The sequence below is a fragment of the Amblyomma mixtum genome, chromosome 2 (assembly GCF_055824585.1).
Source record: "Amblyomma mixtum isolate Tamu chromosome 2, ASM5582458v1, whole genome shotgun sequence".
In the NCBI taxonomy this organism is placed as follows: Eukaryota; Metazoa; Arthropoda; class Arachnida; order Ixodida; family Ixodidae; genus Amblyomma; species Amblyomma mixtum.
Window position 1 is genome coordinate 140023914 of NC_143013.1, and position 26118 is coordinate 140050031.

Consider the following 26118-nt stretch of genomic DNA (forward strand, 5'->3'; position numbering starts at 1 on the left):
TCTAAGAACAAAGGACCACATTCCGCCCTTTTCCTGACTTTGCGTTCACGCCTGCTCGTTGGGTGTCATCTGGTGAAGAACAGGTGTCGGCAGCCCGTGGGAACCATCAGTCGGCCAGAGAACATCGCCTACCGCAGTCGACGATACCTCGACGGCATTCTCCTCTCCCTCAGGCTCAACACGTGACCATAAGGGCGGGGTTTCGTGTTTGTGGGCACAAGTGAAAGCTCTAGGCCCCTCCCACCCCCTCGAGGGCGTCCACAACCTAGGGAATTTAGGGGGGAAAAAACGCTATAAAACTCGACAATGAGTGCGGTAGAATCGTATCACTTTTCATGTGTACGCTTGTAAAAATGTAAACAAACCCAGCGTCCTTTCACCACTAACGAACTTCTTCACTCAGCCCATGGTAGAAAGAGGGTGTGGTAGATGGTCCTTGGCGATCACAAAATGAACAAGGGAGGGGAAAACCTCAGGTTGCTTGAGCCAACGTTTCGACAAGAGGACTTGTCTTCGTCTGTGCAAAGCGTTCATCACTGGCAGGGATTAAATAGGGCCTTCGCTCCGAGGAGGAAGGCCCCGGGGGTGGGGAAGGAAAGTGGTGTGAGAGGGGATGCGTGTCAGGAAGGGGAGGGAGGTGAACCTTGATTCGTTAGGTTGCAATAGTGGAAAAACTAATATCCATCATCATCATCAGCCTAACTACACCCACTGCAGGGCAAAGGCCTCTCCCATGTCTCTCCAATTAACCCTGTCCCGGGGGGTGTCTAATGAACAAAGGCTTTGAAGGGGCTGCGACGGGGAGGGGGGGAGGCGCTGGGTGGACCTGTAAAACTCAGATAAGAGGATTAGTCAGCGTGGCACAGGGAAATGAAAACAAGGCAAACAAAATAGGCTGGCACTGGAAGGAGAAAGAAAGGGGGGGAGGCATTTCTAAGGAAGGACAAGGCAGGGGGGGAGGGGAAATGGCTCGAGTTCAGAAAAAGCCAAAAGGTGGGGGCGGAGGGGGTAACAGGAATGTCATGGTTTCCGAGAACTGATAGTAGGGGATTAGGAGGGGGGGGGGAGTGAACGAAGGGAGAGGGTGAGAAGGCCGGAAATGTGGTGGAAGATATGACGTGGGAAGGGTGCAAAGAGCGATAATATACTTATGCGAGGTTCTCGGAAATGGTCTGACCACGTGCAAGACATTTGTTAATTTAAAATTATGCTGACTCTGGAATGTACCTGAGAGATTCCAGGTTTCCTCTGGACATGTTAATCCCTGTTGCTTGCAGTGTTTTAAATTTGTGGATTAGGAATGCTTCTCTGTATTTTCTGTCCCTAGTCGATTTGAAGCCTGACTGAAGAATGAACAATTTGAGTTCATCTAATTTGTGATGGCGTTGATTAAAATGGGTTGACACTGCCGTGTTCATTCCGTGCTGTGTCAGCCCGGTGCCCGTTTAATCTGGCGCTCATTGTTTGCCCGGTTTGTCCGATATATTGTTTCTGGCAGAAGGAGCACTGGAGCATGTAGATAATATTGGACCATGTGCAGTCAAAACTGGTCTTTATATCGAAATTGAAATCGCTTGCCGTTCTTTTAACCGTAGTGTCCCTTTGTAAATGTTTGCATGTCTTGCATCTAGGTCGAGAGCATGAAGTTACTGTCGGTGGTGTTTTCTTACCGAGCCTAGCATGCACCAGGATGTCCTTCAGGTTTGTGTTGCGTCTGTATGTTACCCTTGGTGCGTCAGGAAATATTTTCTTGAGACGGTCGTTACCAGTTAAAATGGGGAGGTATTTCTGCAGAATATTGTTTATGTTTGGAAGCGCGTTTGAGTATTTCGTTATAAGTGCAGGAGGTCGTTGACTGTTAGCTTTTGTTCGTTTTTTAAGCACTACATCTCGTTTCAAAGTGGTTGCTCGTTGGAACGCATTATTAAGGATTTTCTGTGGATGGTTCCTGGTGATTAGTGTGTTTTTTAGCAAGTGGAGGTGTTTCAGGTAGTCGTCGTCGTCGCTACATATTCTTCTTAGTCTCGTTGCCTGTCCTACGAATATACCTTGTTTGCAGTGTCTTGGATGATGGCTAGTGAAATCTAAGTATTGCTGTCGGTCAGTAGGCTTCCTGTAAAGTGTGGTTTCGAGCTTGCTATTTTCTTAATGGACAGTGGTGTCAAGGAAAATCACTTGCGTTTTCGAGGAGTTGAAGGTGAATTTAATGCTGGAGTGGAATGAATTGAAATGTGTGACGAATGCCTTCAGGGTCTCAGCCCCATGCTCTCATATCATAAAAATGTCGTCTATGTAACGCAGGTATATAAGTGGTTTTTTTAGAAATGAATTTAGAAGTTTAGATTCTAGTAGCCCCATAAAAATGTTCGCGTAGGTGGGTGCGAAGGGAGTGCCCATGCTTGTTCCAAATACTTGAAGGTAGTAAGAAGAATCGAATTCAAAGTAGTTGAGTGTTAGTACCAATTCAAGTGGCGTGAGGTACACTTCAGTTTCGTGCGGGTGAGGACTTTGAGTTAGAATTTTGGAGAGCGCGTCGATACCTTCATTAATGGGAATATTTGTGTACAAAGCGGCGACGTCAAGTGTGACAAGTATGCTCTCGGCTGGGATAATGGAAGCGTCATTCAGAGACTCTATTATGCGGAGAAAGTGCGGTGTATCCTCGACAAAGGAAGGGAGGTGGGTGGGAATATCTGCAAGATAGTTGTTCAGAAAAATTGATAAGTTCTCTGAGGGCGTGTTATTGTTTGAAACAATAGGTCTGCCGGGGATATCTGCGGTAAACAAGTCTTCTGCGGAAACCTTATGGATTTTGGGAAGTAGGTAAAAGCGTCCTGCCTGTTTGTTTAGCGGATTTAAGAAGTGGTAGTCGGACTGCGTGATTAGTTCCCTTGATAATAAGTTTGCCAGTTTGTTCAGAATCAATTTGCAGAACTCTGAAGTGGGTTCTGAATCTAATTTCCTGAATCTGAATCCTTTTCCTCGATGGGAAAAGGTTTCAAATGACGCATCCCTTTCATTCATAGCTATTTTAAAAGAACATTGTCAAGAGCAGTTAAGTTCCCTCGATGATCAACTTAGTAAGATAGAAGTAAATTCGGACGAAAGCCATGCACTAGCAGATTTTGTACCCAGAAAGGAACGCAAGCTGCACGATAAGCAACAGCGTAAACAAATTAGAGATAAATTTCCGCTAGATACGAATACATCTGGGCAGTTTAACAACCGCCCGCCAATTTCGACACAGACAAAATATACGCCTTTTCCGCCGCAGGACACTGACAGCAACATTGTCGATATTTCCAAATCCCTAAGTGATAGCGACAAACGGATTCTGAAGCATGGCCTTACATTTTGTCCAACTAACAATAATTTTAACGAGTATGAACTTCACAGAGATCTCACAGAATTTGCGCGAAGATTGCGAATTAAGGAATTCTTTGCCGAAAAAGCAAACACCCCAATTACTAACCTAGCTCTTTCCTGTAACACGTGGTCAACACGTGCTCACCCTGCTGCAGTAACCAGCCTTAATCCCATCCCTCTCAAAGCCGAAAGCACGTGGACGCCGGAAGCGCAGCAGAGTCCCGAATTAGACTTGTACATTAAATGTGTCTCGAAAGAAATTATAGACCAAACAAAGCAAGCTCGAAAACGCAGAAACGTCACCCCAACAGAACAGACTACTCTGAACCACTTAGCTTCTAGAACCGATATAGTCATTAAGCCTGCAGACAAAGGAGCTAGCATAGTTATCCTGCCGGCCGAAAAATACAAAAAAGAAGCTTTTAGACAACCCAACAACCCTTGCCATTATAGGAAATTAGATTCAGATCCAACTTCAGAGTTCTGCAAATTGATTCTGAACAAACTGGCAAACTTATTATCAAGGGAACTAATCACGCAGACCGACTACCACTTCTTAAATCCGCGAAACTAACAGGCAGGGCGCTTTTACCTACTTCCCAAAATCCATAAGGTTTCCGCAGAAGACTTGTTTACCGCAGATATCCCCGGCAGACCTATCGTTTCAAACAATAACACGCCCACAGAGAACTTATCAATTTTTCTGAACAACTATCTTACAGATATTCCCACCCACCTCCCTTCCTGTGTCGAGGATACACCGCACTTTCTCCGCATAATAGAGTCTCTGAATGACGCTTCCATTATCCCAGCAGTTAGCATACTTGCCACACTTGACGTCGCCGCTTTGTACACAAATATTCCCATAAATGAAGGTATCGACGCGCTCTCCAAAATTCTAACTCAAAGTCCTCAGCCGCACGAAACTGAAGTGTACCTCACGCTACTTGAATTGGTATTAACACTCAACTACTTTGAATTTGATTCTTCTTACTACCTTCAAGTATTTGGAACAAGCATGGCCACTCCCTTCGCACCGACCTACGCGAACATTTTTATGGGGCTACTAGAATCTAAACTTCTAAATTAATTTCTAAAAAATCCACTTATATACCTGCGTTACATAGACGACATTTTCATGATATGGGAGCATGGGGTGAGACAATGAAGGCATTCGTCACACATTTTAATTCATGCCACTCCAGCATTAAATTCACCTTCAACTCCTAGAAAACGCAAGTGAATTTCCTTGACACCACTGCCCATTAAGAAAATAGCAACCTCAAAACCACACTTTACAGGAAGCCTACGGACCGACAGCAATACTTAGATTTCACTAGCCATCATCCAAGACACTGCAAACAAAGTATATTCGTAGGACAGGCAACGAGACTAAGAAGAATATGTAGCGACGACGACGACTACCTGAAACACCTCCACTCGCTAAAAAACACACTAATCACGTGAAACCTTCCACAGACAATCCTTAATAATGCGTTCCAACGAGCAACCACTTTGAAACAAGATGTAGTCCTTAAAAAACGAACAAAAGCTAACTGTCAACGACCTCCTGCACTTATAACGAAATACTCAAACGCGCTTCCAAAAATAAACAATATTCTGCGGAGATACCTCTCCATTTTAACTGGTAACGACCGTCTCAAGAAAATATTTCCCGACGCACCAAGGGTAACATACAGACACAACACAAACCTGAGGGACATCCTGGTGCATGCTAGGCTCGGTAAGAAACCACCACCGACAGTAACTTCATGCTCCCGACCTAGATGCAAGACATGCAAACATTTACAAAGGGACACTACGGTTAAAAGAACGGCAAGCGATTTCAATTTCGATATAAAGACCAGTTTTGACTGCACATGGTCCAATATTATCTACATGCTCCAGTGCTCCTTCTGCCAGAAACAATATATCGGAGAAACCGGGGAAACAATGAGTGCCTGATTAAGCGGGCACCGGGCTGACACAACACGGAATGAACAGAAGACAGTGTCGACCCATTTTAATCAACGCCATCACAAATTAGATGAGCTCAAATTGTTCATTCTTCAGTCAGGCTTCAAATCGACTAGGGACAGAAAATACAGAGAAGCATTCCTAATCCACAAATTTAAAACACTGCAAGCAACAGGGATTAACATGTCCAGAGGAAACCTGGAATCTCTCAGGTACATTCCAGAGTCAGCATAATTTTAAATTAACAAATGTCTTGCACGTGGTCAGACCATTTCCGAGAACCTCGCATAAGTATATTATCGCTCTTTGCACCCTTCCCACGTCATATCTTCCACCACATTTCCGGCCTTCTCACCCTCTCCCTTCGTTCACTTCCCGCCCCCCCCCCCCCCCCCCCCCTAATCCCCTACTATCAGTTCTCGGAAACCATGACATTCTTGTTACCCCCTCCGCCCCCACTTTTTGGCTTTCTCTGAAATCGAGCCATTCCACCCCCCCCCCCCCCCCCCCCCCCCCCCTGCCTTGTCCTTCCTTAGAAATGCCCCCCCCCCCCACCCCTTTCTTTCTCCATCCAGTGCCAGCCTATTTTGTTTGCCTTGTTCTCATTTCCCTGTGCCACGCTGACTAATCCTCGTATCTGAGTTTTACAGGTCTACCCAGCGCCTCCCCCCGTCGCAGCCCCTTCAGAGCCTTTAATTGTTCATTACACACCCCCGGATATAAGTGTTTCCACTATAGCAGCTTAACGAATCAAGATTCACCTCCCTCCTCTTCCTGACACGCATCCCCTCTCACACCCCTTTCCTTCCCCCACCCGGGGCCTTCCTCCTCGGAGCGAAGGCCCTATTTAATCTCTGCCAATGATGAACGCTTTGCCCAGACGAAGACAAGTACACTTGTCGAAACGTTGGCTCAAGCAACCTGAGGTTTGCCCCTCCCTTGTTCATTTTGTGATCTTCACTCAGCGACACTCTTGTCCAGGTCGCAAGAGGCGCCGTCTTGACCGTGGTTCCGTGGGGCCGCGACCTCGAACCCCACGTACAACAACGGGCACGTAGCAATGAAATCCTCGTCACTCATTTCTTGTCTGATGTTCACACAATTGCCTATCATCGAATGGGGAAAGAATCGCGAACGCCTAGACAACAGGTGATCACCTGACTCACGCCCAATACCCAGTAATATGGCTTTTATATAGATAGCAGTAACCACCAATTAACCATCACTAAATCAGTCACGATGTGTTCGGACATGACAGGCTTGCCATGGACACACATGTGACATCATCATCATCATCAGCCTGACTACGCCCACTGCAGGGAAAAGGTCTCTCCAATGTCTCTCCAATTAACCCTGTCCTTCGCCAGTTGCGGCCACCGTATCCCCACAAACTTCTTAATCTCATCCGCCCACCTAACTCTCTGCCGCCCCCTGCTACGCTTGCCTGCTCTTGGAATCCTCCCCGTTACCCTGAACGGGTCCCAGAAAGGGGTGTGTGAGGTTGGCAAAAAAATGCTTGCATTATGTAGAGCGTAGGCCACTGAACGTTCATGTCGCGTACAATACATCAAAAGCCAGTAGATAATTTCTAATACATTTTCAAAAACTACCGCTCGCGAGCCTGGCGGCGACCAGCGGCGGTGTACTTCCGTCCGAATCCGTACTCATTGCGTCATTTTAGTACTCTTTACATCACCAGCGCTGGGCTATCATTGGTTCGCGGTGCCAACGTGGAATCACGCATTTAGAAACTAAACCCAGACAACACTGAAATATCCTGAGGACACACTGAGGATATTATTATTATTTTATTATTTATGTACATACTGCAGACCATGGTTAGGTCCAAGCAGGAAGGGCAGGTGCACAAAAAGCAAAATTATAGCAACAAAAATACAACAATACAGCAAAGATAATGTAGTAAAACAACAATACAGCAATGCAAGACAAAGCAGAAAAAAAAAAACATAATACGCAATATCAAAAAAGATGGCTGAGGAACGCGTCTGATTTTCAGGGTTGATTAGGTTCGGTTAATGAGTTCCAGTCGGATATGGTGCGTGGGAAAAAGGAAAACTTGAACGAGTTAGTCCGGGCAAAATATGGTTTTAAAAGAGCTTTGTGATAGTGTCGTGTATTCCGTGTTGGCATTGGGGAAAGATAAGCAGAAGGGTCAAGTCTGAGTTTATTGTTAAGAAGTAATGAAAGAAAATCTAAACGAAAATTTTGTCTTCTTACCTTTCTGAGGACAATCTTTATCCTCAGGACGTCCTCAAATGATCCTCAAAATGTACCGAAAAGGTCCTCGTGTCCGGCCTCAGGACATCCTCAGAACAGCCTCGGAAGGGTATTATATGATGTTTTGAGTACATTCTGAGGAGGTTATAGCTGGTCAAGCTGCATGAAAAAAAATGAGAAAAATTCATGAAAATCATTTATTTGGTGAGCTCTTCAGTTGCTTCACTGCTGTTTGCCGCCATCTCTGTGCGCTGTGCCAGTCTTTTTACGTCTCTTCTGAGCTGCTGTCTTCTGTGCTGCCTACAGAAATACATGGTCTGTTCTGAAAGTAGTAGGACTGGTTTTTTCCTGGGCGAACGGGCGGACGAGAGGTGGTCTGCGCGTGCAGGTTCGTTGCAGGGGGATATTGGGAAAGCTGGGGAAAATCGGCAGTCGGCTCTCGGCCGTTGAAGAGAGGAGGTCACTTGTACTGTGAACCCCTGTCGAAACGTCTCGTCACGCATAATCGTCGAGCGTTTACTCCATCAGCTATACGAGATCAAATTTTGAGTAAATCTTGGTAAAACGGGCAAAGAGATTCACAACATGATTAAGGAGGCCTACGGTGACGCTTCCATGGGTAGATCAGGTGTTTTTGATAGGCACAAGCTTTTCCGAGAAGGTAAGGAAAGAGTGGAGGAAGACGACCGCTTCAGACGCCCTTCGACCAGCAAGACCAACGAAAATGTGTAGCGAGGGAAACATTTACTTAACAGTGATCTATCAGAATGATTGCTGATGACTTGAGCATTCCTCAAACCCAAGTTTTTGGGATCGTGACAGAAAACTTATCCATGAGGAAAGCGTGCGCGAAGTTGGTGCCGGGAGTGTTGTCAGAGGAGGAAAAGGCCAACCGGTAGGATCTTCTTCGTCATCTGAATGAGGACCCCGATTTTTTGTCCCGCACAAGGCGGCAACGCTGTCTCAGCCCCCCTACAGCCTCGACTTGGCCCTGCCAGACTTTTTTCTATTCCCGAGAATAAAATGGACGCTCGAGGGGAAACATCAGGGATCGGTAGAGGTGGTTCAAAAGGCCGTGACGAGGGAGCTAAACAGCATTCCGGTCCAGGCGTTCCTGGAGGCGTACGAAAACTGTAAAACTCATTAGCAGCAGTGAGTAGGTGCGGAAGAGTTCTACCTTGAAAAATTGTAATCGTTTGTACTATTCTCTTGAACAAATTTTGTTTAAAAAAATGAGTCCTACTACTTTCAGAACAGACCATGTATAAATGGAAAGTCAGCAGTTGATTATGTGTAATTCATTTCAAGCATTCAAGCACGGAAGCAAAAAGTTCTTAATGCTACTAGTACAATAATGTGCTGCAAATATGACTTTTAATATTTTAGCATATAAGTTATAACTTACACTGCAACACTGCCCTTCAGCATGAGCAACTGCCATAAAAGTTAATCACTGCACCATGTATCCCTGCTTCTACACCTAAACGACGGTACTGTTCTCCCGACATTTCGGAAAGGTCACTCGACTTTTTCAGAGTTTAGAGAGCTCGAAGAGAGTTCAGAGTTTAGAGTAGGAGAGCTTAGCTAAGCCGCTTAGCTCTCGCCGATGAAGGAAGTGCAGAAAAACACCTGTGGCTGCGGAGCACTTTCAAAAGCGACGTGGCAGCAGCATGCGACGACCCAGATTCTACTGCCACGTTTGAAGCTTGCGTCGAAAAGTCGCTATGCCCTCGTCATCGCGTTCGTGATCCGCTTCAGAACCAACCTAGCCATCAACCTGAGAAAAATGGTCTTGACTGCAATCAGCGCTTGCATCTACAAAATCAATACGGCCCCAGGTTCAATGCCTTCGCTTCTGAAACGAGGCCTCGACACGTCCTGTCTGGCAAAGAATGTTTGCTTACACACAGAATTCACACTGAAACTGGTTGCACTGTTTTGGCAATTGATCAGGATCAGCTTCGGCACACGCAGCGAGCACAGGCCAGCATCAACGCTTCGTTTCCTTGTGCGGCAAAATTGCCGCGCATGACTATCGGCACACATCGTGAAAATATACAAAGGCATCACTCACTTTTCCTTTGCGTGTATCCATGATTTGCGCACCAGAACGCGCACGTGCGAGTCACTTGCGTCTTGCGTGCGTCGATGTTGTGGATGCAGACTTTGGCTTGGCTTGAATTCAAACTGGCCGCACACAATAATGATGATGATGACGTTGCGGTCGGTATGCGCTTTTATGAGGCACGGAACGATTGATTCTATGAAAAGCAATTTTTTTATTGCGAAAACGCAAACTATTTATCGAAATTTGTCTACAAGCAACACACAAATGGGCCCCAGGCACACCAGAATTCAAGCCTGTGGCTCGGGCTCTTTCGCCAAAGGAAAAGCTAGCGGCATGGCTAGCGGCACTGTTTACATCATGGATGAAGGAATGGTTTACATTATAGTTTACATCATGGAGGGCTGGAAACGATTAGCAGAAATGATAAACACGATAACATCATCGCATAAAAGAACGGCATTCGTAACTGCGAGACACCAGAACTCATCGATTTTCACAGTGCATGAATCAGCAGCGATGCGGGTTGTGGCATAATGTTCAGTACGACGTTGCATTACCCGTGCCCGAACCGGAGCGGCCCAAACTTTTTTGTCTGTCGTTTGCACTTCGTGCGCAGCAAGCATGCTCTTTGTTCAAGTAGAACGTATTTACATTAAAAAGCTTGCATGAATGCGCTGCATTCTGAATGCGGTTACTCTCGTTTCCGCGCGCAGCAATTTGCGGACTAGGCTTGCTGTCGTTAAACAAACAAACCTTTTCTACATGAGGTTGTCAAAGGTAGAGAAACTTCAGACTCAAAACTAGCGCCGCGCAGTAAGGCATCTGGAAAACTAGGACAGCATTGAGCTATATATTAGAATGCAAATTACATGAGTTATTTTTCTGGTGATTTTCATGCATGCGTGTTCGCAGATATGACCTCGAAAGGACATTTTGAGGACCACGAACCCACCCGTATGACCCGAGGACATCGTTCTGAGGATGATCCAACCTAGGACTTTATGAGGACATATTGAGGATGTTTTAGAAGTCTTGAGGACATTTGGACCACTTGAGGACGTCCTCAGGATGTTTGGTGTTGTCGGGGAAAGCTGTAGATACTTCATATTCTTACTCTTTTCGGAAACATTTCGCATTTCAGCAAGGAGAGCTGTCGTTTATATGCATGTTTACGCGGTTATTGTGTGTTGGGTGTCAGAAATTAGTACTGCACTTCCGGTTTACAATGTTGTCGTCTGCTCGTACCGCTTGTGTCACTCCGCCGGCGCCGCCTTCGGGCCGAATCGAGAATCGATGTGCGATTTGGAGTCACCGCACTACTGATTTCTGTCGTGACCTCCTTCTCATGCGCAATGAAAATGGATCGGCCGTGCGGTGTCGTTGGTTGCAAAGCCAGGGTTGGGCAAGATGTTGCCCTTCGGCACTGTCTGCCGAAAGACGGAAGCGAGCGAGCTGTCGTCGTCGTCAGGATTCAGCGATTTCTGAACGGCGTGCCCTTATAAACTTGGCCGACGCGCCGCACCGATCGAACTGCGGCCCCACTGCAGGCAGGGACACATGGAGCGATGAGCATCGCTGCGCCGCTCTACCCAAGCTCCGCCCACAACCAGGGTCGCACTTCACCGCCGTGCAACAGTGCCTGAGCGCTGCTTGGGTTGGTGTACAAATATCAGCAGAAAAGACATGATCGCCTTGTTATCAGAAAGACTGCTCGAGCAGCGACAAAGCATGCCTGCTTATGTTGCGAGCTTTCGGCAAGGGCACCACTGCTCGCGGGCGCTCCGGGCGACGAGCTCTGCTGCTGCCTGGCTGCCGCGGTCGTCGCTAGGCCTACAACTCGTTTCACGTCGAAGACGCAGCGGCCGGCGCTTCGAAAGTCGCCTGCGCTATAATAATGCCTGCTCTACACATCGCTTTAATGTCAGCAGCATCATCTCACTATAAAATAATAGTATGGTCAATTTCCGTGGCGTTTTCAGCAGCGGAGCTAGCGGGCGCCAGGCGAGCCGGACCCCAACGTCGGGGCAGCGGCAGCTGCGAGGCGGTTGTGGGAAGAAGTTTGTTCGTATCACAGTCGTTACCTTTACCAGCAGCTCAGTATTGGTCAGCGATCCTCAAAAATGACACATTTTTCACATTTCTTATCCCAGGGTTTATTTTTTACTTCAAGAACACACTTCAGCTCGTTTTTATGAGGCCGGCAGACGAGATCCAGGCTGGCCGGCTGGCCGGCGCATGCTCGGCGTACCTCGCGTTCGCACAAGAAAATACAAAACAGCCATGATACCAGAGATTGGTTGGTTTGGTTTATTAGGGTTTAACGTCCCAAAGCGACTCAGGCTATGAGGGACGCCGTAGTGAAGGGCTCCGGAAATTTCGACCACCTGGGGTTCTTTAACGTGTGTGATGTGTGTACATCACACAGTACACGGGCCTCTAGAATTTCGCCTCCATCGAAATCCGGCCGCCGCGACAGGGATCGAACCCGCGTCTTTCGGGCTAGCAGCCGAGCGCCGTAACCACTATGCCACCGCGGCGGGGCATGATACCAGAGAGGATGCTTCCTTCGAGCAACGACAATATGCTTGTGCAAAAGTGGATCTTTTGGCAACGAAACCGCCTACGGCAACGCCGAGCGACGAACTGCGCGCTGGTCCCATGCTGCCCTGGTCGTCGCATCGAAGCCGCAGCTGACAGCGCTTCGGAAGTCGCCTGTGCTATAATAAAAGGCCTACTGTTCACATCGCTTTACTGCGAACTCGCCCTATAATAAAAGATATGTTCGATTTCCATGACGCCTTCAGCAACAGAGCTAACAGACGGCAGCGAACCGCACCAAGTAGCAGCTGCACCAAAGCGGCTGTGGGATGAAATTTGCTTGTATCGCAGTCATCACTTTTACCAGCAACTCGGTATTGGCCAACGATCATCAGAAATGATGCATTTTTTACATGCATCTATCCCAGGGCTTGCTATGGACGAGAACAAACAACACTAGCGCGTTTTTGAGTCGCCGGCGACAGGCATCAAGTCTGGCAGGCCGGCCGGGCGTGGCTCGGCCCCGAGCGCCCTGAGGCCGAGGAGCGCGCTGTACACCATCATGATGCTGCCGCTCTCCGCGCCCGCATTGGCTCCCGCTTCCCGTCGTTGCGTTTGCCGCGCGTGGCTCGTCGTTGACGTACAGCACGTTGGAATCCCTTATCTGCACAAAATCTCGCATAACCTGAAGAAAATTGGCAACAGGAATTACGTCAAGGTGCGCTTCTTCGCGCCTACCAAGCTCTGAAGCATCTGCACAGTGCTAGGCAAAAAAAGTAGGGAATGTGAAAAGAAGCATGGAACTAGGTTCATTGAATTCTCCAGCAACGTGGTGTACAGCCTGCCTCTCACTTGTGGTAGCGCATATATTGAACAGACGGGTAGATGTGTCAATGATCGAAACATTGAACACAGGCGGACTGTGGAAAACTACAAGAGTGGCAACCTGTATGACGATACACTGTCTCACAAATGCAAACCTGTGTACGAGGGCACCACTATCCTTGCACGTGCCAAAACCAAAATGCAGAGGGAAATAATAGAGGCCTTTTTAATAGCGAAATCCGGTGAAGAATGTGTTAGTTCAACCTCGTTGACACTCCTAACCAAAGAAAAAGCCTTTTTAGAAGGTCATGTGTGGCCTGCCGCATTGCCTGCTTAAGATTCGAATGTGTTTGTTTTTGGGACTGACGCGGTTTTTACCTAGGAAACCATCTCATCTGTGTAGCCTTTTGCCTGGTTTTATCGACTTTAGGTGCACCCTTTTCTCTCTTTTTTTGTTGTTGTTATGGTTTTATATGCGACCTGGCCTTGCCATGAGATACGTTTTACCTGTGCATGCGCATGGCTGTTGTTTGTGTGTGTGTGTTGCGCTGTCTGCGCGCGTGCAGTGTCGCATGCGCGATTATGTGTTCGTATGCTTGGCCTCGTCTTCTTTTCTGCAGCCGTTCTGGCGCAGCGGTTTTTTTTCCTTTGGTTTTCCTTTGGTTTGGTTTGCTCGATAAGATGAGATATGGGCAGTGTTCCTTCTTTTTTGGCAGTTGCTTTTTGCTGGTTGAGTGTCCATGTGTTTTACTTGTCATGCCTGTGATAATTGATTTCACATTTGGTATATAGGCAGCTGGTGTCTCAGAAATAAAAACTAGTTGGACGTTTGCGCTCTGTCCTGTCCTCACGTCTCTTTCGTTTTCTTCTTCAATCCCTTTGCGCATTTTTATTGCGAAAGCAATACTACTTGCACTTTCACGCCGTTGCCGTGCCGCGGCCGGTGACCACCATCGTGCCGCGGCGGTGACCACCATTGACCTTCATTTCACCTTGATTGCATTAGATTGGATTAGATTAGATTGGATTGGACTGGATTGGACTGGACTGGATTGGATTAGATTATATTAGATTAGATTGCATTGGATTGGATAGGAGTGGATTGGATTGGATTCGAGTGGATTGGATTGCAGTGGATTGAAATGGATTGGAATAGATTGGATTGGATTGCATGAGATTGGATTGGATTGGTTTGGATTGCATTGGATTGGATTATATAAGTGATGCATCACCAGAAGTCTAACCACAAGCACCACCACTAGCTACAGTACCAGCTGTACCATGGCGTACGTACGGATATTGCTTTCGCGATTACCGGGCTTAACCAAGCTAAGCCACAGCGACATTTTCATTCCTTTAATTGCTGTTATGAACCAACTGGCCCAGACGGAAGTGCTTATTGATCGTAAATGCATTTTGTCGTGCTTGTCTCTTGCCTTTCATGGACGCCCTCAGCACTTTACTCCCTGTTGTTCATCCCTGAACTGTGCTTTCTTTTTCCTCATCCATGGCCATGAAAGCACAACTCGTCTGGAGCACTTCGGTCACACACGAGAAGTTGTTTTGAGCCGTGCAACGTTAATGTCATTGTAATATGTCTTCACCTTACATCTTCACTCTCTGCCTGTACTTTCCTCCTCTTCCACAGTGTTCAGTAGCATATGTGAAGACATTTTTTTCCAGCCGACTGCACCTTTCCTAATATTAAATCTTTCTCTCTTACGAGCAATTTTGCTGCATTGAAAGGAGCTGCCTGGTGCTGCTGTAGATGCCTAACTGTTGACCTACAGCAAAGCAACTGTAGGGCTATGCATGAAAAATTTTGTTTCACCTCTCACATCGTTGTGCGCACTTGCATCGGACGAGTGGTGTAGCTGCCTATATGCTTCTGATAAGTGCTTTGTGCTCACGTCCGACAAAAATAGTGAGATTAAGGGGTTTTACGAACAGTGAAAAGGAAGTGGCAGTACTGAGAGCCTTTCTTTTATTTCAATGAAAAAGTGCCTGCCACTCTATGCAGCGCATACGTGGCATGCTTTCATGTCAAGTTTTCGTGAAATGGGCGTAAAGGCAAACTTCATATTTCACGTTCACAGAGCAAAAGATGAGTACTTACCGCATGCTAATGAGGTATGTCCTATTCAAATTAAGGGAAATGCCAGCGCTGTGAAATCCATGTACTGTTGTCAGGGGACTTTTAGTTGTGTTTTTTTTTTATTACTGGCAGGAAACAATATCTCCTTGTTTTGTTTTTGCGTTTGACGCTTTTGACAGTAAGACCTTACGCGCGTTCGGAGCACTGTGCTCGACGCGATTCGCTGTCGCGTTTTTTGTGCGGCCGATTGCAGACGGAATCCGGTATAGTGTTAAATTTGGTGCACTTCGATTCTTAAAATGCATAGAGGAGTGCCGTGCTAAGCATGTTTATTTCGAAGCCAACACTCGCTGTGTAAGACCCTGCTTGTGGAGAGCTATCTTCCACACACACACTAGAGCTCTCCACCTCGCGCACTACACCGCTGTATCCGACAATTTGAGGCTAAAACTTGACAACGCCAATGATGCGTTGGGTTACGTTAAACAGCGGATAGGCAGCCGCTTCTCTGTCAATTTCTCTCTCCGTGAAGCACGAAATCGCCGCATGTGGCCATAATTCGATGCGACATTCCGCGCGATGGCTTCGGGCACTGAGTGTAGGGCGGTTTCCTCGAAGCTGCCGACTCCCTCTTCATCAATATCCATGGATCGAAATAGTTTAATGAAAGCCTGGCATCAGCTGTGGAACTCAAAAGGGCGTTTTATAGGGCATTCCTTCATTGTCGTTCATGCTGTCGAAAGTAGTTAAGAACGCGTTGCCACCGCTAGCCTACTGTCTCATACCGCGAGGTGACTTAACACTGAAGCGGTTGCAACTGAGCAACGCTACTGAAACGCGCCGCTCTGCGGTCAAGTACAATAATTTATGCCGGTGTAGCAACGCCAGCGTCGCGAAGAACATCGCTGCATGCAATATAGTTACCGCTAAACGCTTCTTTGTTCCCGTGACGACCGGCTCGCAGGGTCTTTCGCGTCGCATTAAGCACCACCGCCCAACGCATGTGAGTGGGGTGTGCGCTGGGACCGCCACTGCAACGCATTTCACCGCGCCTCTCTTCGGCAATACTGTGCGACGCGTACGTTACTACGCGTAGCAACTGCTCGACTTCTGGCACGTCTTTTAGCACATTGGTGTGGTTTCGTACGTGGCGCCAAAAAGCAGACGAGAGTATTTATTTTTCGCAGATTTTTCTTTATTTGCAAATTTCGTCATTCGTTTCGGCGTTCACGTTCCCTGGCGCCACCCCGATGTACACGTCACGGGTGCGTCAAAGTCAGGGCGAAATGACGAATATCGGTAATCGGCCCCAGCTCCGTAAAAATGACAGAACAGCGATGTCCATTGCAACCGGGATCCGGAACAAAGTACTGCTGTTGTTGTTGTCCTCAAAATAGCGGCGCGTACCCACTGCGGGGGATTAGCCAAGACACAGGCGGCGACTGACAGGTGCTCAAAATGTTAAGCAATGAAATAAATAACGAAAAAAATATAATAGTAATAATGATAATAATAATAATTATGAAATAAATGAAAGGAATTAAGATTTCTAAATTGAAGTAAACTAAACAAACACTATGGGATCGGTGACTGATAGAGGGAACGGGGTATTGCGGTGAAAATGCGTAGTTATTCCGTCCTTGAGTAGCAAGCGTAGAGCTCATGCAGCGCCATTTCCGCCACACGGACAGGAAGGGTGAAAATGTCCGCCGACCTGAAATTATTCTGTTCTTGCACTCCTTAAAATCAATCTCGCGTCCTGATCTTATTCATGACGTTTTATTCTTGAAAACCACTCGTAATAAATAAGCGCCTTGGTACTAAAAAATATACTTACACTTATTTTTATGAAATCACTATGCACTTCTCGATCCACACTCGCTGCTGCCCAGTGCGCCATCATGATCAGAAGCACAGATACGTGAAGTGCGCGCGCTCTCCTGCGGAGGAAGAAGTGAAGAATGGAGACTGAAACGCCGAGTGCTCAGCTATCTCCGCGTCCTGAGCAAGGAGCGCCAGTATTGGTCTCGGCATCCGACAATAGCGGCGTGTCCACAACACAGGGTCCGGTAAGGGTTTGCTTGTTTAGCCTGAACACTGTTATTCGAAGGAGATGATGGGATGCAAGCCCACGTTTGGCTGACATAGACGCTGCCGTTGCTTCGACGCGATGTTCAACACCTGTCGAGAGAGTTCAGCGTCTAAATTATGCTGAAGTATGGACTGAAAATTGTACTCGTGTGCCTCCTAGGAAATGTTCTTTTTAGCGCGCTTAGCTTGCAAATTATTGGGGGAGGGGGGGCTCTCTTTGAACGTGAAGCCAAACGAGTCATTATGTTAGTAAGGTTTAACTGAATACAATATATGAGGAATTTAAAGCTGCTTGAGAAGACAGGTGTATTTTAAATTGTACTGGATTATTCATTACCAACAACGCAAGCAGTATGTCCATAGCCGGACATATTCATCTCCGACTGGAGTCGATTAAACGACTCCTGCCCTAGCTGCATTACCGCCTTCCTGCAAGTTTCCTAGCCTCATAAGTCTAATTGACTCTGTCGTTGCTTGCTACATTTCCCATCTCTCCGAACGGACTCCGTTACCTTGAAGGTTCATTGAGTATCTGTGTTCGGCTCAAAATGCCCCACCCATGCCCATTTCTTCTTTTTGACTTCTGTTGTCAGCTTTCCTGCAGCCTATCCTGTATGGTACTGTATCACGTTTGTTGCGACCATTCTCCGGTCTCTATGGACATCTTCCCGGACCTTTAAATATGTCCCTTCCGCACTGTGGTTACGAGCTGGCTTCATAATTGGTTATGTTATGACTGAATCAAATGCGTTTTGGTATAGCGTATGAAAGTTAAGCTTCGCACTTAACTTATTGCACACATGTACGTGGGGCAAAAACTGCTTGTTGGAAGTACTCATCCTTCAAAACTTTTCAATTCAAACCAGCTAAGTTGGATATTGCCAGAGATCAGCGCACCGGAGCAATACCACACTGACAGCTACTTTCGGTGTTTGAAATGCAGGTTCTTAACTGTTAATGTAGTGGCTCTTCTCAACGTCTAAGCGTAAGGTTTTACAGAGAGCATTGCATGCCATTGGAATGTATACCACGAAAGTCTACGGCGGGCTCAGGCTTTCCTCTCCCATCTGCGTCTTCACCACCTTCACGTATTAATGCTAGGCAGATGCGCCGCTATTGCAGGGGGCGAGCTTGGAGAAGACGACAGCCAGCGTCCACATCCACCACGCTCCTCCGGCGAATTCCTCCTGGCCCCACCCAACATCCACGCTATCTCTGATGGAGGCATCTGTCAACACTGCGCCTTCACAGTCTGAGGTTAGTTTCATTGCTTTCTTCATTTTTTGACAGCTGCTGCTACGTACAGTTCCTTCGACATACCTCATACCTTCCATTTCGTCAAGGGTGTGCCAATATTGGGAGCTAGCGCAAGGATACATTGCTGCGACACCTGCGAATAAATTAAATTCTGGAAAAAATATTATTTTCTAACTTCAGCATAGCGAATGCACTTAACATGTGAATCTCTTGAGGCATGTCCTTTGCTATTTGCAGCATACATACACGTAAACACGCATACACACAAACACACACATACACATACATGCATACGTATATACGCGCAGAAACTTAGATGTATATGTGCATAACTTTTCCTGTGCACGCAGAACCGCAAGCGCTCGTGGGCGGGACGCGGCAGTCCCAACAATGCGCGCTCAATATAAAACAACCGATTGTTGATGGGAGTACTAACACAGCGAATCGAATAAAACAGTACAATACATATAATTCGTAATATTTGATATATATATAAACAGAGAAGCCAACAGCCACACAAACCAAGGAACACGGGGGTTTTTCTTGGATAAACGGGTTATTTTATGGAGTTGATCAATGAACAAAGTTACTGAATATGTTATCGCTCAAAGATAATTGATTAGAAAAGCAGACGAAAAAACCACATGCCGCCGGTGGGAACCGAACCCACGACCTCCGAATTATCCGAATTACGCGCCCGGTGCTCTACCAACTGAGCTGCGGCGACGGCTGCCAGATCTGCTTTCGGGGGTATTTATGTTTACAAGCGACTGAACCTTGGGAGTGTTCATCAACGCCACCCACGTTCATAAGCGGTGGACGTAGTAAGTCCTGAGTTACCAGCGGTAACTCAGGACGCGGCACACTAAAGCAGGGATAACTCCAAGACTGATGCAATGCGTTAAAATCACCGCGAATCAAGATCGGACGTCCCGGGTATGCGCCGCGAAGGTGAGCTATCCATCCTAAAGGTAGATGAGGCGCTCTGCCACTGTAGGGACGTATGTAGCACGAGACAAGAATCACGACAGCACGGGGAAGGCGAACCAGCACAGCAACAACTTCTTGCCAATTGTTGCACCATGACGCCAGTGGAACTTCAGTCTGAGGGTAGCAAGTAGCTACGTATACGGCGGCCTTTCCATGCGTTCTGAAGGCAGTACTGCGACGACTGTCTGATAGTTGGACAGGAGTAGGCAGCAAAGCCACAAAGCGGAGGCAGAGCATTAGTTTCTTGTAGAAGTAATGCATGCCCACGAAGGATGCTTACCTAAGCGCATTCGTTGACCGATCTCACCTGCTCTGTTCAGGAAACCCCGGCAGTTCCATTGTAACACATATAGGTGGGCGTTAAATGTTGAATCTATATTCAGAAAACCGAAGGAAGGTTAGCTATCAGCACCTTTGTCAGCTGTTGCAGTTGTCGGTCCACGAAGTGGAGCAGCTCTACAGAAGTCAACTGAGCAGGATGTGGTGTTGTACAAGGGGCAAGCGATGTGGGCGCATTTGACTGCGTCACAGGAGACGGGCGAGTGGTATGGCGGCTCGACGATCGTGCAAGTAAAGCTCGTTTTTGAGAGGCACGATATACCTGCCCGAGCAGAACAGCAAGCCGTTTATCCAATTCGGCAGTTTCACCTCAAGGTTGGTCTTCAAGAGTCATTTTCTGAGGTGGTCTAGCAGAACTTGCTTTGCCCCGCTTCAATGCTTGGCTGTACGTTTGTGTGGCGGTAACACTTTCATCAACATCATCTTGTGCGGTGGTGTCATCTTCGCTAAGCGCCAGTAGTGCAAAGGGGTTCGGTGTAGGCAAGACACCATGTGACTCCTTCATTGGCTTCGGGTGAGGATCCTTGGAACGTTTACGCCGTTTCTCTATGGCGCGGCGCTTTACTGGGCAGTCTCTGGAAGTAATATCATGATCATCTTGGCGACAAACGTCGGAACGATGTTGCTCGGAATTAGAAGCCTCCCCCAGAGCTGTGTGCGGGATACGGGCAAGACGCTCTCATGTGTACTGGCCGGAAGCAACGATAACAGTAAACGACTCCAGGTTTGTAGGGGCGCTGCTGCAAGGTGCGCCTATAAAATGAGATGCGAGTAGGAGCAGACAGAGGTCCCTGCAGAGTGATAAGACACGTACTATCGCGCTCAATATGAGTTGCAACGCGCGGTCATCGACCGGGGTTCGTTCCGTGGTGTGCCTCATCCAAACAGTCGCTCGGAATTCTGGGTGAAACTTTTTCCTGAGCGGGGGTGCTGTTGTTTCCTGGAACAGCAGTTTCTCCCAGAATTCCGAGCGACTGTTTGGAGGAGGCACACCACGGAGCGAACCCCGGTCGATGACCGCGCGTTGCAACTCATATTGAGCGCGATAGTACGTCCCGTGCCCATGTGGCGACCTTCCACCCCATTATGTGTGGAACGGTCTAACGAAGAAACAAGTTCTTTGGGTGCGACGCCTGGGTCGACACCCGACCCGACATAACGCCGAAGGTCTGAACCAGATGTCAGGTAGGCTTGAACAGTCACGTGGTCGAAGCGGAGGCAGGCAAAGCCTTCAGTTCGCGGAGGCGGTCGGCGTCGGAGAATGAGCGCACCCAAACGGTCACGGCGTTGGTGGGGCGGTGAATTGCGAAGCCTTGAAATCCATGTGTTCCAAGGCACTTTTCAAAGGCTGGTTGAAAGAGACGGCGCGACAAAGTTGACGCATCGAAGCATTCGCGCGACTGAACCACCACCTTGTATAGCGGCGATACGCCAAGTTGAGACGACAGGTGGCCTCCCTTCTGAGCGGTTCCCTGGAAGGATGTTTCAGACTGGCATGTCATTTCGGCCGCATGTTTGGTAGGACAAGTAGAGCCTGGCGGACGCAAGTGTTCCATCGTAGCCTTAGGTCGCTGCAGCTGCGGAGCGGCGGGGCCACCCACCCCTCGGCGAAGTTCGTCGACTACGGGTGAGGCGAGTCCGCGATTAGATGACGGCTAACCACCGCACACAGCAAAGCTGCGGCGATGTCTTTGCAGAAAAATCGCTGGGCAAGTGGTCAGAATTGATGGAGCACACCGGAAATACGCCCGGTCCAGGCTACTCTTCATCTTCTTCTTCCCCCGCTCCCGTGCATTGATGGTACCATCGACTCCCTCCACTGAGCCTCCTACTTTTCCTCCGTTGATTTACTGTCCGGAAACTGGCAGATTCCGATGCACCCGAACGACAAAGAGAAGACGCCGTTCATCAACCCTCAAGGGTTGTATGAATTTAATGTGATGCCATTCGGTCTTTACGACGCTACTGCCAATTTTGAACGCTTTATGCATACGCTATTGCGTGAACTGAAGCGGCAAGTTTGCATGTGTTATCGGAACGATGTTGTTATTTTTGGCAAAACCTTCGCTGAACATAACAGGAGCTTAGCCGTTATTCTGGACTGCATAGAGAGAGCGGGCCTCGTGCTGAACTCTAAGAAGTGTCGCTTCGGGGAGCGCCAAATTACTGTGCTTGGTCATCTGGTTGACAAGCATGGCGTCAGGCCCGACGCAAAGAAGGTTGAAGCTGTATGGCGCGTCAAGAGCCCAATCGCTGAAACGGCTCAGGAGTTTCTTAGGGCTTAGCTCGTACTTTCGGCGCTTCGTTCCCAAGTATTCTGGCATGGCCTACCCGCTTACTGTGATGTGCACACTTAACTGCCGAGGGATTTTTGGAACGCGGTGTGTCGGCAGTGATGCGTCGGACACCGGAGCGCCGTGCATCATCTGAGCAGGAGGGTCTATCCGCCGCCCGACCGTTCCCTCGCAAAAGAGGAGGCAATTGCGTGGAGAAGATTGCAAGGGGGGAATCATATAAGCCCCTTCTGGGTATACATAACAATCTCCAAAGAGGAGAAATACCAATATTGTATAACTTGAGCACATAATCTTCACCAACCTCGTCAACTTTCTCGAATCAAACCAGTTTTTTCATCCTCCCAGCATGGATTCCGCAAATTATACTCATAAGAAACACCGTTACTTATGTTCACCAATGATCTACATTCATTTTTAGACTCGGGGTTCATTACTGATTGTGCGTTTCTAGATTTTTCCAAGGCCTTTGATAAGATTAATCATCAACTTCTTATACTAAAACTCAGTCACCTTAACATCGATCCTGTAGTACTTGACTGGATAATTGCATTTCTTTCAAACCGCACCCAGTATGTCACAGCTAACGAGACTGACTCCCTTGAGGTACCCGTCCAATCAGGAGTGCCTCAGGGATCTGTCTTGGCTCCATTGCTTTTTCTTATTTATATTAATGACTTACCCAACTGCGTATCTAGCTCTATTTGTCTTTTCGCGGATGACTGTGTAATTTACCGTAAAATAACTAACGCTTCCGATGTGACATTACTCCAGACTGACTTAAATAACATCGCTTCTTGGGGCTCCCTTTGGCAGATGAAACTGAATGCTGCAAAATGCAAAACAATGCGAATTTCCCGCAGTCAATCATCCTGTCCAAGCTACTGCATTAATGATTCTCCACTCGACTCCGTTTCAACTTATAAGTACCTTGGAGTACACATTGCGAATAACCTTTCCTGGAAGTTTCATATTAACTACACAACAGCCAAAGCCAATCGCATGCTTGGGTATTTGAAACGTAACTTTTCACTAGCTCCGTCTTCACTTAAAAAACAGCTATATACTACCTATGTACGACCCAATCTCGAGTACGCTTCATCCATATGGGACCCTGGCCATGTATCACTGAATAAAACCTTGGAGAGCGTACAAAATCGCTCTGCTCGTTTTATTCTCAATAATTACCACCGCACAGCAAGCGTCACTAACATGAAACTAAGTCTAAATTTGCCCCCTCTCACTGTCCGTCGTAAGATTTCTCGTATTTGCCTCTTCCATAAAATTTATCATCATAACCATCAACTCAGGACGCGCCTGATCACAGATGCTGCGCATGTTTCTGCCCGTGTAGATCACTGCTACAAAGTCGCCATACCTCGCCACAACACCATGACATATGCACATTCATTTCTACCAAAAACATCCCGTGACTGGAACCATCTACCTGCTGACCTGGTCGCTATCACCGACAACCACCGATTTCGTACTTGCCTTACTAACATACTTTGAAGCCCTTTTTTATTTTCTTTTTAAAACTTGCACTGGCGCTTATCATGATCTGTATGACTGTTCCTTCATTTTATAATTTTTTTTTACGTTGATGCTGTACTCTGCTGCATTCTGTTCAACCAAACTATTGCACATTTGTAACCGACCCGTGTGCTTTGAATACGTGCCGTTTTTGTTCTTTTTTCATCGTTGTTGTTGTTGCCTTTATATTTTTTTCTGTTTCCTTTTATTAACCAAATTGCATAGTGTCCCTTGTATTTCTGCCCCTCCCCTCTACAATGCTTTTGTAAGCCCTGAGGGTAAAATAAATAAATAAATAAATAAATAAATAAATAAATAAATAAATAAACGTGCGGGGAGAGGGGCACTCTCGACCATGTCATATGGGAATGTGCTGGAAGCCCGGGCGCCGAGCAAAATGTAGAAGATAGAGAAGCCTGGGAGACCTTGCTGCGGAGCTAGGACCCCGCTAAGCAGCAACAAGCCATCCGCCTGGCGGCTGAGGCCGTGAAGAGACAATGTGTCTTCACCAGACCTTAGTTTGCGAGGCTCCTAAGTAGGGCTCCCTTAGGTCTGCGTGCCGGGGGGTCCAAAAAGGAGCCTCATTTCAGTGAGTGAGTGAAGAAACTTTATTTCCGCCAGAAGAAGACCCGTGCCCCTCCGGGTCCGCACGCAGGCGTCCGGGGAGGGGCAGCGTCGCAGCTGGAAGACTAGCAACGGTATAGTCGCGCAGCTTCTGCTGCCAGGCGGGTAGCGTATCGTTGTATGCTAAGGTCGGCACTTCTGAGTATGGTCTCCCATTCCTCTGCATTATTGATTCTGCCATATCCTGGGGCACTGGGGCATCTCCATAGTATGTGTTCGAGTGTAGCGGTATGCCCGCAGAACTCGCACACCTCCGCATCCTCCCTCGTGTCACCTCCTGTCCAGCTCCTCCAGAGCGGGGATGCGAAGTTTCTAGCTTGGAGTCTTCTCCAGTCATAGGCCTCAGCCGAGCTAAGCGATCTATCCGGAGGAGGATAGATCCTTTTGTTCTTTTTCTGAATGTCTGTGATGCTATTAAAGGTATTGGTTTCCTCTTTAGTGCTGAATTCGTATGAGGTGTCCACGGCTCCCCGAGGTAAAGAGGAGCGGGCGAGCCTGTGGGCGGCCTCGTTTCCAACCAGACCCGAGTGGGCTGGGGTCCAGATAATTAGAATATTGTGGGCTGGGATAAAGTCTTTTAGATATTTAGCCGTCATTTCGTGGATGCGTCCCTTGCTGTAATTTCTAATTGCGGCTTTGCAGTCGCTTACTACGTATTTGGTACCTGGCTGAGTTAGAGCGATCGCTATTGCAACCTCCTCCGCCACAAGGGGTTTTAAGTCAAGGTGTCTTACAACGCGTAACGTTCTGCCTGAGTCCCCGACGGCTACGGAGACGGTGTCTCCTAGCGTGCCTACCGCGGCATCAGTGTAGGCGACGGTTCCCTGTGGCATCTTGCCTAGCTTAGCAGTCAGCTGTGCGACCCTGCTTTTCCTTCTGCCTTTGTCGTGGATGGGATGCATGTTTCTAGGTATGGGAGCGATAATAAGATGCTCTCTTATTTCTCTTCCCAGATCTGTTCTGGTGTTCACTGTGCTATCTACGGTTGCCCATTTCGCTAGCTCTAGGTATTTCCTTCCTGCGGGTGTGGATGTTAGCCTTTCGATTTGCGATGTTCTAACCGCTTCAGTCAGTTCTCTCCAATTGTTATGCAGGCCCATTTTCTCCAGTATATCATTGGACGTGGAAATGGGCAGCCCTAGCGCTCGTTTGACACATTTTCTGATGATTGTGTCTAATGCCTTTTCTTCGGTTTTGTTTATTTTCAGGAATGGGGTTGCGTAGCATATCCTGCTAACGATGAAGGCCTGCGTGAGTCTTAGTTTGCTAGACTCTGAGAGTCCTTCCCCCCTTCTAGATACCTTTCTGAAGGCTCTGACGACAAGTTCAGCTTGCGCTTTGAGCTTGTCTAGCGTACTTTTGTTTTTCCCTTTTCTGTTAATATACATGCCTAGGATTCTTATTTCCTCGACAATTGGTATCGTTCTATTTTCAAGTGTAATCTCGATTGCCGGTATCCTTTGACTGCGCTTGTTCATTGCTACAAATAGCTCAGACTTTTGCGGAGAGCAGCTGAGACCCACGCATTTCGCATGCTCGTTAATGATATCCGCTGCCTTCTGTAGCTTTTCTTTCATTTCTGATTCGCCTCCTTTGTTTAGCCAGACATTTACATCATCTGCGTAGAGGCTGATGTTTAAGCCTTCTATCTCTCTAAGCTTGCGGGGAAGGTCCCTCATTACCAGATTAAAGAGAAATGGGGAGAGGACAGCCCCTTGTGGGGTTCCTCTGCATCCCATGGGGAACTCATCGGATGTGATGCCCTGAAAGGTAATGATAGCAGTCCTGTCCCTTAGGAACGATCGGATGTAGTTATAGGTGTTTTTTCCTACAGCTATCTCATTTAGCCCATCAAGGATGGCGTCATGGCTGACATTGTCAAA

At 47.5% G+C, this 26118-nt stretch overlaps 1 protein-coding gene across 1 annotated transcript in view; it reads left to right on the plus strand.

Moving 5' to 3' along the window:
* Positions 1-26118, plus strand: part of LOC149361090 (uncharacterized) — a 110104-nt gene that overhangs the window by 60778 nt on the left and 23208 nt on the right. The window contains exon 2 of the mRNA XM_089567994.1: positions 18321-18455. Coding sequence (XP_089424120.1) covers positions 18321-18455 — 135 coding nt within the window. The remainder of the gene's footprint in view (positions 1-18320; positions 18456-26118) is intronic.